At 42.6% G+C, this 15,136-nt stretch overlaps 1 protein-coding gene across 2 annotated transcripts in view; it reads right to left on the reverse strand.

Annotated features, from left to right (window-relative positions):
* usp6nl (USP6 N-terminal like) overlaps positions 1-15,136 on the reverse strand; it is an 86,645-nt gene that overhangs the window by 47,183 nt on the left and 24,326 nt on the right. Inside the window, exon 1 of one of the 2 annotated variants that reach the window (XM_084039096.1) lies at positions 6,398-7,264. The exons of the other annotated variant lie outside the window; for it this stretch is intronic. Coding sequence (XP_083895222.1) covers positions 6,398-6,467 — 70 coding nt within the window. The 5' untranslated portion in view covers positions 6,468-7,264. Of the gene's footprint in view, positions 1-6,397; positions 7,265-15,136 lie in introns of those variants that run through there. 2 annotated transcript variants of the gene reach the window in all.

Consider the following 15,136-nt stretch of genomic DNA (forward strand, 5'->3'; position numbering starts at 1 on the left):
CCTCGTTGAAGACAGAGGCTTTTCTCGCTTGATTAATCACTTGGAGCCACGGTTTACATTGCCGAGCCGCCGCTACTTTTCTGATGTGTGCCTTCCAGCTAAGTATGATGCGATCGCCAAATGTATTCACACTTTGATTGATAACAACGTGAAAGACATAAGCTTCACTGTGGATATATGGACTTGTGATGTCAGCCCTGTAAGCATGATGAGTCTGACCGCGCAGTGGTTAAATACAGACTTTCAACTATACAGAGCGGTGTTACAGTCCCAGGAGCTGCCCGGCTCACACACGGGTACAATGATTCACCAGACTTTTGAAGCTATGCTACAGCGGTGGAATATTAAGAAGGAGATGGTGCATGTTGTCTTACGAGATAATGCGCGTAATATGGAAAAGGCAATGAAGGAGTGCGGTGTTGCAAGCCTGGGCTGCATGGCCCACTCTTTACAACTTGCTGTGAACGAGGCTGTGTTAAGTCAAAGAGCTGTGTCTGACTGTGTTGCCATTGGACGCAAGATTGTTGGACATTTTAGACATTCTCAAGTAGCGTCCTCCGCCCTGAGTAAGTTACAAGAACGGCTGCAAGTGCCACAAACACGACTCCAACAAGACATAGCTACGCGATGGAACAGCACGTTTTACATGCTTAAGAGTTTAGTGGCGCAGAAACAAGCTATTGCAGCATATGCAGTTGAACACCATTTGCCCGCAGTACTCAACGCCCACCAATGGACCCTGGTCGAAAACATGCTCACCATCCTCGATCCATGTGAACAGCTGACCAGAAACATCAGCAAGGCCACAGCCACAGTTGCAGACGTTATCCCCTCCACCCAAGCCTTGACACGTCTGCTTAAGCAAACTGTTCCAACAGACCACGGAGTAAAGACATCAAAGGACACCCTGTTAAAAGCAGTGCAATCACGTTTTGGTCACGTCGAGGAAGAGCCCCTGTACTATCTGGCAACAATACTGGACCCGAGATATAAGGACCGCTACTTCACCCTCGCATCAAAACGGCAAGCAACAGGTATGCTTCGGGAAAAGTTGCTGGAGAATGATGGTGCCACAGCTGGCACTGCCCAGCCAGAGGAGCCACCAGGAAAGAGGAGCAGGGAAGACGGGAATAACTCATTGTTGGGAATGTTTGAGGCAATACTGGAAGAAAACACTGAAGCTGCCATTCACCAGGAAAACAGCAGAGTAGATGCAGAAGTAAGTGTATAGATTTATTTAACATTTTCTAAAGATGCAACTCATAACTCGCGTTTATGGTCAGAACAACATCATAATTAGATTGTATTTTTCTGCTGTGTATTTTTTTAGCTCCAGTCATATCTGTCGGAGCCAACGCTTCACGTGAGCCGTTGTCCACTGGAATACTGGAGGAGCAACCAGTCCCGTTTTGAGTGCATGGCCAAGCTTGCTCGGAAATATCTGTCAGCGCCTTGCACAAGTGTCGACAGCGAGCGCTTGTTTTCTGCTGCTGGTCACGTGATGACCGAGGAAAGAAACAGACTTGCATGCGAAAAGGCAGAGATGCTGCTTCTCATTAAAAAAAATCTTCCCCTGATCCATCAAGAGGTAAAAGGGTAGATGACGAGTACATGAACCAAAGGTTGAATGTTCAGAATACAGTGCGATATCAGGTCAGAACATGTGCCACCTTTTGATCTTTTTTGAATTTTTTGTTACTATGGAATGCACTTTTTTAGTTTGTTTACACAGACAAGTCTAACTTGTGTCAGTGCATTATAAACATTTTATTTATTGTTATTGAGGAATGCACTTTTTCAGTTTGTTTACATAGACAACCAGTCTAACTTGTGTCAATGCATTATGTACATTTTATTTATTGTTATTGAGGAATGCACTTTTTCAGTTTGTTTACACAGACAAGTCTAACTTGTGTCAGTGCATTATAAACATTTTATTTATTGTTAATGAGAAATGCACTTTTTCAGTTTGTTTACACAGACAAGTCTAACTTGTGTCAGTGCATTATAAACATTTTATTTATTGTTATATTGAGGAATGCACTTTTTCAGTTTGTTTACATAGACAACCAGTCTAACTTGTGTCAGTGCATTATGTACATTTTATTTGTTATTGAGGAATGCACTTTTTCAGATTGTGTTTACATGGAAAAGTTTGAATCTAGCTTGTGTCAGTGCATCAATGTTCTATATATATATTTTTTTTTGAACTTCTGGAATGCACTTTTCAGTTTGTAATCCCGATGCATGTATTTGCATCAGTTTAAGGGGCCTTTATTCTTTTTGAGAGGCTTGCCAATAGTTTTTCATTGGAAAAAATAAATCTCCATTTAAAGAGTCAAAAGTGTTTTTGGGTTTGTTCATAGTATTAATGTCATGATCATATATATATATGTGTGTGTGTGTGTGTTATCGGTATCGGTATCGGTATCGGCCTTTAGGAGCTGAAAGTTATCGGTTATCGGTATCGGTTTAAAAAAAAAGTTATCGTGCATCCCTAATTATAACCATCACTGAGTAGTTTCCTGAGAATCAGTTCAGAGGTTAACTTGTTCTTCAGCTGTAACATTACTCTGATCACTGGCCGCTGAAGACATATCTGACCTTGTTCACTGCCTCAAAAGAAAACATCTGCATGCCTGTAACATCTGCCTCCATCTATCATTTCATAGCAATAAGTCAGGACAAAAGTAGCTTTTATACAAAATATGGCCTTCCCACAGGAACGCAAGCTGCAGCACATATTTGATTGGAGTCCACTCAGCGAGTGCACTGGTGGGCTTAGTTGACAAAGGAGAGCTGTTAGCTGGCAGCAGACACAACTTTCTCTACTTGAATAAAGACCTTTAAAAGGTGAATCATTCTAGGGTGTTAGAGCAGGTATGTGCAGCTTTTCAGCCTGGTTTCTATCACATAAATGCTCTGACTTCAGAGGGGTGACAGATGTAATCGGCTTGTCGATGGCTTTATTACACCAACGGAATTGCTTTATGGCACAAACCAGGAAGAGACAACGGTTGTCCAACGCAAACAGAGCTAAAGCTAATGTTTGGCAGTGACAGAACTAAATGCCAGAGGGAAAGTATCACTGTAAAGCAAGGCTGGGCAATATATTGATATTATATCAATACTGTGATAAGAGAGTAGATGTTGGCTTTTCCTGGTTTTTAATGCTGAATTACAGTAAGATGATTTTCTGTACATATTTCGTTTTCGATATTGTTTGCCAACATAGTCGATGTATCCACATTACTGATTACTTATCAAAAATTGCTGAATTTTGTAAAAGCACAAATGTTCAACCTGACAGTATTATCACAATATCAATATCAAGGAGTTCAAGTACTTACATTTAGGTATTTGCCAAAACCAGTGCCGATATCAATGCTTAATAATACTATTACAGTTCTAACAATAACTTCTTATCTTTCCATCTTTACTTTACAGTTGTTTGCTGCTATATTATTGCTCTGAATATTGTTTAGGGAACATTTAAACTTTCTTCATGTTCAGTAAAGCCAAACCTGGTGAAAAAGAGAAAATTGAAGAGTAATTTAATCTAAAACTCACAGCAATACACATCCTATGCAAATTTAGACCCGGAAATATGGCTTTGGAAAAATTATAATAAATTATCATAAATATCCTAATTACAACCCATTTTAGGAGAAATCTGCAAGAAGTGCCATTTACCTGCCCATCAACCCCTCGTTAAATGTTATGCAAATCGCTCTACTGCAAATACTCTTTGCTCTTTTTATTATTATATTATTGAAGAGCACTGAAGCGAGAAGCTGTAGCTTTCTTTCTCCCGCAGAGTAAAAACTTGTAGCTACGACGATAAAAACAGCGCTCGTGTTTTGCGATGGCAGACACAGATGGAGGCTATCGTGCACAAGCGGATCCAATCAGGAGACAGGATGAGGGGTCAGGGTTCAAAGAGTGTTCCATTACCCCCAGGCACCGCGCTTCATTATGCATTGCACACCAGAGAAATGTAGCTGCGGGACACACACTCACATACTCTCTCTCTCACACACACACACACACACACACACACACACACACACACACACACACACACACACACACACACACACACACACACACAGAGTACACTCATGTCCCAGAGCAACAGAGCTATTACTGTGGCGACTCCAGGGGAATGTCCCTCCCGTTCAGTCAAACGCCACACAGGCACAGCAAGACGTTTAACCCACTCCTTCAATGACATCAAGTACATCTTTATTACTAAATCAGATCATTTCAATGCCGAGAAAGCCCATATCGGCAAGTTTCAAAAGTGTTCAAAATTGAAACGTTGGCCAACTGTGCTGGTGTTAAATGGGAGCTGAGTAACAGATACTTCAGTGGAAAAGCATTTGATGATAAACATATCAAACATATGAACAAGCCCTCCGGGGTTGGTCTTCTTGTGTCCTTGGATTTCAGTGCTATGGGCGTTTTAAGTGGAAGATTTGTTGATCTGCTCCATCCACCACACTGTTAGCAAACAACAAAATTAAGATTGTTTTCCTTTTGCAGGCAGACGACATTGATTGTCAGTTGTATAATACGTGATAATTACAGCAGAAACGAAGCTCTTGGCTCTAGGTGCTGGAGGAGTTGGGTGATATTTTATAGTACGGATTATTTCCAAAAATTAGAACAAAAATGTATCAAAGCTGATTGCATGGTTCTAATGAATGCTTGCAAAACCCTATGGGATATTCGTGCAGGGACAAAAATATTATGATGGACCAGTTTTTTTTCGGATGCAGAAATATCTTTAACCAATAAAATTCTTTGATCCAACTGATGTCATAAAAACATTGCCATCAGTCTGCATAATTAATATCCATGTGCTTGTTTGTTGCACGGGGATGCAACAGTGTATTTTCAGAGCTACGGGCCTTCTGAACAATAGGCAATTTTGGGGTCAAGAGCTATAAGATTTTTTTCCCGGTCCTGGAATACTGAATATATAGAAGCTGTATTGTACACTAGCTAATATGTACTTTCTAATGTTATATGTTGGTCACAGAACATGGCTAGCCAAAACAGCTACATTAGTCTAATATATGAGGTTGATGTATTGTGTAGTTAGTTCCTTAAGGCGAGTCCACACCGGAAGAACTGCCCGACTCGCGTCGGTAAATGAAGTCGGGCTACTTAATATGGCCGACTCGAACAACGACATGGGCGGTTCACACCTACGTTTATCTGGTATGTTTACCATCGTCACTTCCGGGCTTCACTGATTCGCTAGTCAAGCTGCTAGCCTCCACCAATCAGAATGGTAAAAGAATGACCGACTCGAATGGCGGATTATACATTTGAATCGGCTGAAATGAACGCCGACGTGGGCCGATTCGAGCGACCACACCAAGTAGACCCATGTCACGGATGCCGAATCTCTCAAAGATGCCGATTTTCGGTCCGGTGTGGACTCGCCTTTAGACATTCTCTGGGTAGCCTTTTGTTGTGTGAGCAGAAGAAGGCATTAGTTCAGAGTAAACTCATTAGGATGCTCAACGTGGATGATCCGCACCAGAACTGGTGTGCTTAAATGTCCTGCGGGAAATTCACAAGCACATATCCCTCATCCCTGCACCACACTTTCACATCGCATTGTAGAAAGACTCGTCTCTCAGGGTGTACTCAGCCTGATCGCAGAGCACATTTCTGCCAAATGATGCTGATTATGAAGCCGACAAGCAAACAAAACTTCCTTCAGCAATTAGCTGGTTGGTTGTGTGAAGGTGAGAATGTATGCAGGATTTTAAATTCTCTCTCTGCTCTTTTTCCAAGTCATCACACTTCTGTCACAGATCTTCATAGCATCTCGTCCATATCGAACTTATCTTAACAATGTACGCACTAGTTTAGTCCAAGCATTCTGAAAGCTTCAAGAGCAAAACACGTGGTTTATTCTACAGATTAGCCTCATAAATCTCTGTGAAACTGACTCTTGAGTGGAAAAGCTTTGGATGCAGGATTTATACCACTAACTCTCTCCACTGAAACCTGCATTAAACTAATGAAGACGTTACAGTCGTTGACGATTAACTGCTCCTGACAGCAAGGCGAGGCAGCCTTCATTCTTACTCATGAGCAGTACAACAGTGGAAATCTGATCCATCAGGGGACGACCACATAACAGGACAATAGCCAGCTTTAATGATTGGCTCTTATATTGGTCTAAGTCTACAGCAAACATTCACAAGGCTCAGAAATCCTTTGGACTGCCGTCCTTTCTCGCTGTTCAAATGTTGTTTGATTCTGATATAGCAGGTGAACGCTGACTGTCTGATGTCTAGTTAAGAAATATAATCGGTGGCTTCAATAGAGGTTTAATGGGTCATTATATGGACAGATGTGATGTCGATGCACACACCTCCAAACCTGGCCGCTGCCCTGCGTCTGGACGGCGATACCAGCTCCTTGACGATCTGTAGGACCTGCATGCTCACGGGGAGGCGGCCGGACGTGGCACAGGGCAGGGGCGGCCCATTCTTGCCCTCTCACCCTCCGCAACCGCATGCCTCCCTGGCTCCTGCTGAGGACTCATCCCCTAATCCACATCATGACTCCCGGCTCCTACGGGAAATCTCAATTTTCATCCCTCCCGAGACCTGGTGCTCGTTTCTGGGTGGCGTCGTTTCTCAAAATCTCCTTTATCGTTTCGATGTTTCTGTTCTTCAGATCTCAACGCATGCTGACAAACTCCCCTCGGGTACTCTTTGCCGGTGCTTCTCTGTACCACAAAGAGCCGGTCTCTGAGTACAGGCAGCGGCAAACACACACACTCTGCCTGATAAGTGCTTCACCTGCTTTCAAAAGCTCTGGTCCACGTAAAGCAGCCACTAAATCTCAACTCAACAACTGGCGGCTGCTGAAAGTAGCGGAGGAGGTTCGCTGGCAGCGCGGACTGCATGTGTTCATCTCGCGTGTGATGTGTGTGTATTGTGTCGCTCAGCTGGAGTGCTCTCACACACTCTTCATTTGGCGGTCGGCGGCGGAGAAGCAGAACAGAGCAATCCTCTTTTTTTTTTTCTTCTTCTTCTTTTCCTTTTCTGTCTTTTTCTTCTTCTGCCGCTCCCAGGAGACAAACCACCCGGGGGTCTTGGATCGGGACTAACACAGCTGATCGGTGACGACGCTCCCCAACTGTCCAACTCTCACCTCCTTTTCTGACTCTCTTGTCCTCTCCCATCCATCCTCTTTCTTTCGCATCAGCCTCTCTCCCTCCCTCAGTCCTGCGAACACTGGCTGCTTCGCGGTCCGCTCTTCACATCCTTTAAATTCTTATTAATGAGCGCTTCCACTCTCTCACCCCCAGCATCTCCTTCCCTCCCTTCCTCTGTCTGCTTTACTGCAACCCTCCCTCCTCCTCCTCCTCCTCTCTCCTTCTCATTGTGTCACTTTCTGTCTCGGTCACCCAGCCCCTTTTTGTTCTGGTGTGCATTTACTGTGAAGCGGAGAACATGAGGGGAATGTAAATGTGGTACATGTGAGGCGGGAGATATATGTGTGTGTATATGTCTGTGTGTGTGCCAAGTGATGATTTGTATCCAGCAGCATCAGTAACGCTGTCATCCTCAGGTTACGCCCTCTCACATTTCAGAGCGGTCCTTGTCACAACCTTCACTCCCTCAGCATGTCTGTTACTGTGATGAAGATCTTTTTAGTTGCTCTTCCAGATAGAAGAGCATTACAAAGAAAACTCAGGTTGTAGCATACAAAAAAATAAAGAGGAAACATTCATCTAGTTCTGCTAAGAGTCTTCAAATGATTTACTGGTGACAGCATAGGCAGGCGCTATCTTACGGCTTTTGAATCTTGTGGCCTTTAAAACTGTAGATCATGCTGTCTGATTTAATTGCCTTCACGACGTGGTTGGCATTAACAGTACAGCTTTAAACTGGTTTTAATTTAATTGGTCAATTTGAGTCATTTCACAACCTCAATAGCTGGTATCTCAAGTGGAGATTCCAAGCGCCAACCTCCGGCTCTGACAAGTGAAGCCAGATAATGAAGTGTCTTTAACGTGCATTCTCGCTGCTCGCCATTAGGGTGCCGACTCATCTGGTTGCAGAGGAGTCAGATTCCATGGAATAAAATGAACCTATTTCTCTATCATTATCTCAGTAAACATTGTAAACATGAGTTTATGGTCTCAATCTCTAGTTTCAAGTCTTCTTCAATCCAGCATGATGTTCATTTAGTACATTATGGTCCATTATGAGTCAAAAATACCAGAAAACATCCCCTGCTTTAGGGCCTAGCATGTAATTAACAGGTGGCTACCATGCTACCAGGTTAGAAATATGTAAAACATCAATACAACAACAATATGTAAACATCTTTTATCACATTTTCCACAATACAAACATGCATTTCTAATAAAGAAATTAAATACATGTATCTATGAGACACAGGTTGAAATAATATCCCTTTACTAGCAGATTTCTATTTACTTGTTTTTATAAATCAAGGCAAAAATAATTGATGAGATGGAGATTTTCTTGAGGCTCCCATCCTCTCATTACAGTAGATTAGAGCATAATCAATGAGAATCTATGGAACGCACACATCATCATAATGTTTGGCGACTGTCTCCTCTCGTCAACTCTCCGTTTCTTGTCTCATGATGTATTCTCTGCCCCCGTCCATTATGCCATCTCTAATCAGTCCACATACAAACCATGCCTGTTTCTCTCCCTGACTGCATCATCCTTCTATAATCAGTCCATTTATACTTCCAGTTGGTGATGTATCTCCCAGACCAATGTCAGTTCTTCCAAATTCATCATGTCGCCGTTGACCTTTCACTTGAAATGACATCGAGCCGGTTGTCAACGACTTCTGACGTGATGGTGCTTAACGGTTAATGTTCTCCTGTGTCCTGTGAAGATGAAGTGAACTCCAGCAGCTTCAGACACCGTCGGGCACATGAATGCACCATGACATGCACGCACCCACAATGAGATCATACATACATCCATGCATGTACACACACACACACATAAGTGCCTCGCCATGGACAGTGCAGCATGCAGAGAGCAGCGGCGGTGTGGCAATACCAGCGTTATTCATTTTCTAATAACGGAGACGTGATAAAAACACTGTTTGAATAAACCACATGCTTTTTCTTCTCATGACACAAATGTTCTCCCTCACACACACATCCAGCTGAGCACATGTGATGAAGTGTGTCAGCGTTGGTGAGCATGTCGATCCTCCGGCACTGAGTCAAAAGGTCCAATTACAGCATTGCTGGACCGACTCTGTGGCTGCTGTTGCTATGCCTCCGACCCACTGTTGCTAGGCTGTGACCCCGCTACATGACGTCTGGCCTTTTGAGAAATATAATGGTGTCAACCTTTTAGTGACCACAGTCATTCTGACCTCTACTTCCGATACATTTGCTTTACAAGAGCAGCACTTCACAACAGACCAGTGGCACATTACATCCATCAAAACAAACACGCTGATTATTTTCTCTGTAAAGCCACACAGTTCGCAGCAAAGTCCACATTATTGCGGGCAGATGAACCCGACCGCTAATTACAAGAGAATACAGATTTTTCCCTGCGATTGTTTTGAATTTTAGAGGTCTCACGCTGGGTTCACACTGGCAGTAGAGTCTCAGCTCAACAAGCAATTCTGCTCCTCTGCTCTTTGTATGTGTGTATACCAGACGGCAACCTCTGGTTCTGAGAAGTGAAGCCAACCTCCAGTGAAGCCAGTGCTAAAGTGCCTTAAATTTGCATTATCTCTGATTGCATGGAAGTCTATGAGAAAATGGTCCTACTTCTCGCTTGATGTATTATCCCAGTAAACATTGTAAACATGAGTTTATGTCTCAATCTCTAGTTTCAAGTCTTCTTCAATCCAGCATGATGTTCATTTAGTACATTATGGTCCATTTGGAGTCCAACAGACCAGAAAGCAGGGGATGCTTTAGGGGGCGGGGCTACCTTGTGAGTGACAGGTCACTTCCACGCTACCAATGCAGTTAGCTACTAAGATGACTTTAACACTTAGCTTTAAAGTTGAATTATGAAGCTAACTTTGTTAACAGCTTCACACCAGGATCCACATGGATCCAGATCCAATAAGGTTGCTGCTCTGCTGCTTGTGTTCATCAAATCCACCCGTCGCTCCTCCACAGTCCAAATCTGGTCTCTTCCTTTACTGGTTGCCGAACTTGAGGCTTCAAAACTGTGGTCACCATGACTACGTCCATTTCGTGCATACAGTCTATGGAATATACTAGGGTTGTGCCGATTGACGATGATCTCTGGGAGCGATAATAGTCTGATCAATGGCCAATACTCGATGTCTTTAACAATGTCACCCAATCTGTATTACATCTATTGACAGATGCACGGCCCGATACTAACAGCTGTTTGAATTTTCCCCACCCACATTCTACAACCACCTGTTACTCTGCCTCTCTTGGATCCGACTAGATATGGAAGGATAGGAATATTTAATGTCACAATTATACTGACCAAAATAGTCGTGATTCTCAATATTATCCAGATAATCATCAAAATATGCGTAAAACTCTAAATATGGCAGTGAAACATACTGGAATCACTTTACATATACTTAAGAAACACAGATAAGACACACATCTTCTTATTGTGAAAAATAATCAATTCATGATAAGGCCTCCCTGCATAAATGACCGATACATTAAATGCATTTTTGTATTCTACAGTTTCTATTTTTCACTTCTCTACCATGATAGCAAGTTAGAGTGTTTTTTAAAGTCACTATTATTCGGATAATGGAAATTCACCACTATCAATTGTTTTTTTTTAAATCGCAATCAGTATTAAATCCTGTAAATCCTGTTCCCACTAGACCCGACCCCCCACTGTGAAGTCTGCCATTATTGACTGTTTCATTAGAAACTTCAAGGGTCATTCTGGTTTATTACCATTTGGGTCTTTTTATAATTTCACATGAGCGCTATCATAGCTGACACAGACCATAAGACATGCTGCTGGATTTTTGATCTCTTCCTCACCTTTCACAAGATAGAATCGTCAAAAGGATCAATATAACGTTTGAAATGTTTTTTTGGGTGGTTTTGTATTCTGCATTTCAAGGGCGATTATCAAAGGAGTCACACATGAGAGGGAAAGGGTAAGTAAGGTGAGACATGTAGAAACTGTGAGGCAATAGAAGAAAGGTAGACCTGGCCTGGGTCTCCGCCGTCATACAGGGCCCCAAACACCACATCAATAGGCCCTCCACGAGTTCATCTCAACACTTGAATGAGAAGAGACAGATACTGTAGGTCTGGTTGAGTCGCTGAGGCATCGTCTTTAATCTACAGGCCAGATAAGAGGTCGACCCGGTGGCAGCCTTCTTCACTTTAACTGCCAACCGAGGAGCTGTCGATGCAGAGATAGGCTGTTCGATCCTGGACGTCAGGGAGAGAGGAGACGCGGTGCACAGATTAAAAAAAACACAGCGACGGCTGCGGAGAGCAGCGGTGATCTGAAACAGGTCGGCGTGGGTCGATGAAAAGGTTGAAACGGGTATTTTTGCAGCACCGTTAATTAGAGCCGCAGCTAACGAGTATTTTCATGTGCAGACTTTTTTGAAATGATTAAAAATAGATGAGGAAATAAAGCATTCACATTTTCTCAGAGCCCGCTGTGAGCTCTTCTTATGAAAGCTTGTCACGTATGACAAAGAAAAGCAGCAAATCCTCACATAAGACAAACTGAAAAAGTATTTTTCCCTTGTGCTTGAAAAAAGACAGATAAGTGGATTTTCAAAACAGTTGCAAATTGATTTTCTGAGGACGCGAGGTTACCGACTTCAACCTGTTTTGGATTGAAACGGCCAAATCTGTTTATGTGTTTTTATTCTACCTATTTAAATGTTCCCGTTCAGCAAAGATTCAGCCTTTTGCATAGGATTTTATTTACCTTCCTAATTGAAAGAAATAGAAGATTTGGGAAATGTGAATGTGTGAAGGATTTTTTTGCCGTCTGTGAGGACTAGTGATGATCCAGGTTGTTGAGCGAGATATATTTAGCAGAATGATAATAGCTGAGGAATTTGCAAAGAAAGAAAAGCCCCAGTTTTGGCAGATTACATGGAAGACCATGTGAAATATTACCAAAGAACAAGACAGCCTTGAGAATAACACAAAGTGTTTGAAAAGAGACTTCAAGAGGAAACACTGGAGATTTAAAGTCCTCATTGTCACCATTGTGCAGAATTAGTGAAGAACTGTCTCCAGATATGAATGAATGAACATCATGCTGCCAGCCAGGAAAACACACTGAACAAGTCTTTACCACATAATGACACTTTTTTGTTTCCACTTCAACCCCCTCCACACAAAACCACTACACTGTCATCTTTGTGGCCCTCATCTGCACGTCTGCCTCGCTTGTGTCACGCAAGAAAGTGGCAACCCCAAATTTACACAGCCCTCCACTTCTGTCTGCAGCCTCTTCCCACTCCGTCTCTCTAAAGGCGGTTTTCTTCGGGTTGGCGGCGGCGGTGGCCGGGGACAGAGATGACTCGCGCACACACACAAATCACAGAGACGTGACAGCGGCGTGAACACACACTCCTCTGTTGTCCTAATGGCAGCATTCTGTTGGAGGGTGATTGAATTAGGCCGGGTGCTGATAGCTCGGCACATTGATTAATGCTGCCTGCTGCGCTTGAGTGCGTCATGGCACTCGGAGTCCTGCTGCTGAATGCCAATGAGACACCGTGCACGGGAACAATACGAGCGGCAACCGCTCGACACATTCACACACTTAGAGCTGCGTCTATGTAGGGATAAGACCGACGGATGGTTTGTAGTCCTCAGAGGATGAACCCTGGTGGCTGAACTGAGCTCCTGACTTGATTTAGAACCACTAATGAGACATATGCTTTGGCAACTGCCATGCTAACCTGCAAACTAACCTAACAAAATGGTAAATATTACATGTCAAATAATTAATTTAGCATCCATGAGTAGTTTAATATGCATTCAAATTAAACCATACATTGAGTTTATATGTGTGAGATGTATGTGTATGTTTGCATAAGCTAAGCTAAGCTAAGCTATCTATCTATCTATCTATCTATCTATCTATCTATCTATCTATCTATCTATCTATCTATCTATCTATCTATCTATCTATACATGAAAAATACTATGATGACGTAGTATGGTAGTATTAACACAAACATTTTATTAATAGTCCCTTGGATTATTAAGTATGTTTTATGTAACAATAAGGGGTGTCATGATAAAACTGAATTGACAATACTTACAAATAAAATATTGATCTTGTGTTTATAATACACATTTGACTGACTATTATTGACTTAATACTGTGTAAATAATCCAGCGCCTCTTAAATCATGCTTTTGTACAGTTATTATTATTATTACATTTAATAGGCATCATGATAAAAACATTATCCTGAATAATTTGGCCATGGTAAGCGTTTAGTGAAATTCTGATGGGATGTTTTACAGTTAAAAACAAACCTGCCCTTATTATCTGGTGGACAAACTGATGAAAACACATTTATTAGCTCAAACATTATGTTTTTAATTTCTGTACTGCAATTTCCTGGTACTTCTTGTTATCAGCCAAAATAATCGGCCAACCTGATTTATCAGCCTTGTTCTGCACCTGAAGTGTTTTTAATCCATCAAACATCTTTCCCTGCTCAAAGAGGAAGTGAACACTAAATCATCACAGTACAACACCAAGTCAGTTCAACTTTAGGGAGATCAATCTGTCCATTTAGGAAGTGAAGGTGAATCAATTTCAGCTGCTTTGGCCACAGACAGTTCCTCTCTCCTTCTCCTCCCTGACTGGTCCTTCTCTAGTTCTGTGTTCTGCTAGAATTCTTGTCACTACTTGTAGCATTAGGTACCTCCAGCCCAATCAGGTTCACAGGTAATCCAGCTCCTCCAGGATCCACATCCATACATGAGGTCACAAGAAGGACCGTAGAAGGGCATCGATCCAGCAGCAGGACCAGTATCTGCTCCTTTATGTGAAAAGGAACAGGAGGAGCACTGGGTTCCTCCTGGTGCAGAGGGTCCTGGGTTCCTCCTGGTGGAGTGGGTCCTGGGTTCCTCCTGGTGGAGTGGGTCCTGGGTTCCTCCTGGTGCAGTGGGTCCTGGGTTCCTCCTGGGGCAGTGGGTCCTGGGTTCCTCCTGGTGGAGTGGGTCCTGGGTTCCTCCTGGTGCAGAGGGTCCTGGGTTCCTCCTGGTGGAGTGGGTCCTGGGTTCCTCCTGGTGCAGGATAATGCCTGGCCTCATATGTCCAGTGTGTGTAGGCACTTCTTTGATGGCGAAGGCATTGATGCCATTGACTGGGCCTCATGTGACTTTAACACTCGCTATGATTTTGAATCCAGCCCTCAATAGGTTGATGATTTTGGATTCCATTGATCCCTTCGATCATTTTGTTCTCAGCAAATTCTACAATACGTCGTACAATGTATGTAAATATAGCCAATTCATTCATCAGGACCTAATGTGTGATTTAAGCATTCCCTTCATTTTTTGAGCAGTGTAGTTTTGGAAATGACAGCCTCACAAGGCTACTAGTCCTCACTATGGGCCTTCAGTGATTTGAACAACATTTGTTGATATTCAAACCAAATAAAAGAGGCCGACGAGACCAAGGACACTGAAGCAAAACAGTAATGTTCCAGACAAGACAATGAGAAGAAAGACATAAAACGCTCCATAGGGCTGAGACGATAAATCTCTGTCACTTCAGTGTGACCCCTTTGTCATCTGATCCAAATACCAACATAAATATATATTTTTATTGCCACCTTAAGCTAATAATTAAGTCCAATTAACAAGAGTTGCATCTTTTGTCAATAAGTAAAACGGTCTCTGATACGACCATTTACGGCACATTAATGACATTTTTGGTTATGACAGACTCACAGTTACACCAAACCATTTCCTACTTACACTTCCAACAGATATGTAGAAGCATTATCCAACTGGAGACATGTTTCTGTCCACCCGGTGAAAGAAGTCCGACAGCAGAGAGCTCAAGTATTGCATACTCTTTTAAAATCCGGCGTTTTCCTCACTGACAACGATAAAAAACGCCTCGAAA

This window comes from Eutrigla gurnardus (assembly GCF_963514095.1).
Source record: "Eutrigla gurnardus genome assembly, chromosome: 21".
Taxonomy (NCBI): domain Eukaryota; kingdom Metazoa; phylum Chordata; class Actinopteri; order Perciformes; family Triglidae; genus Eutrigla; species Eutrigla gurnardus.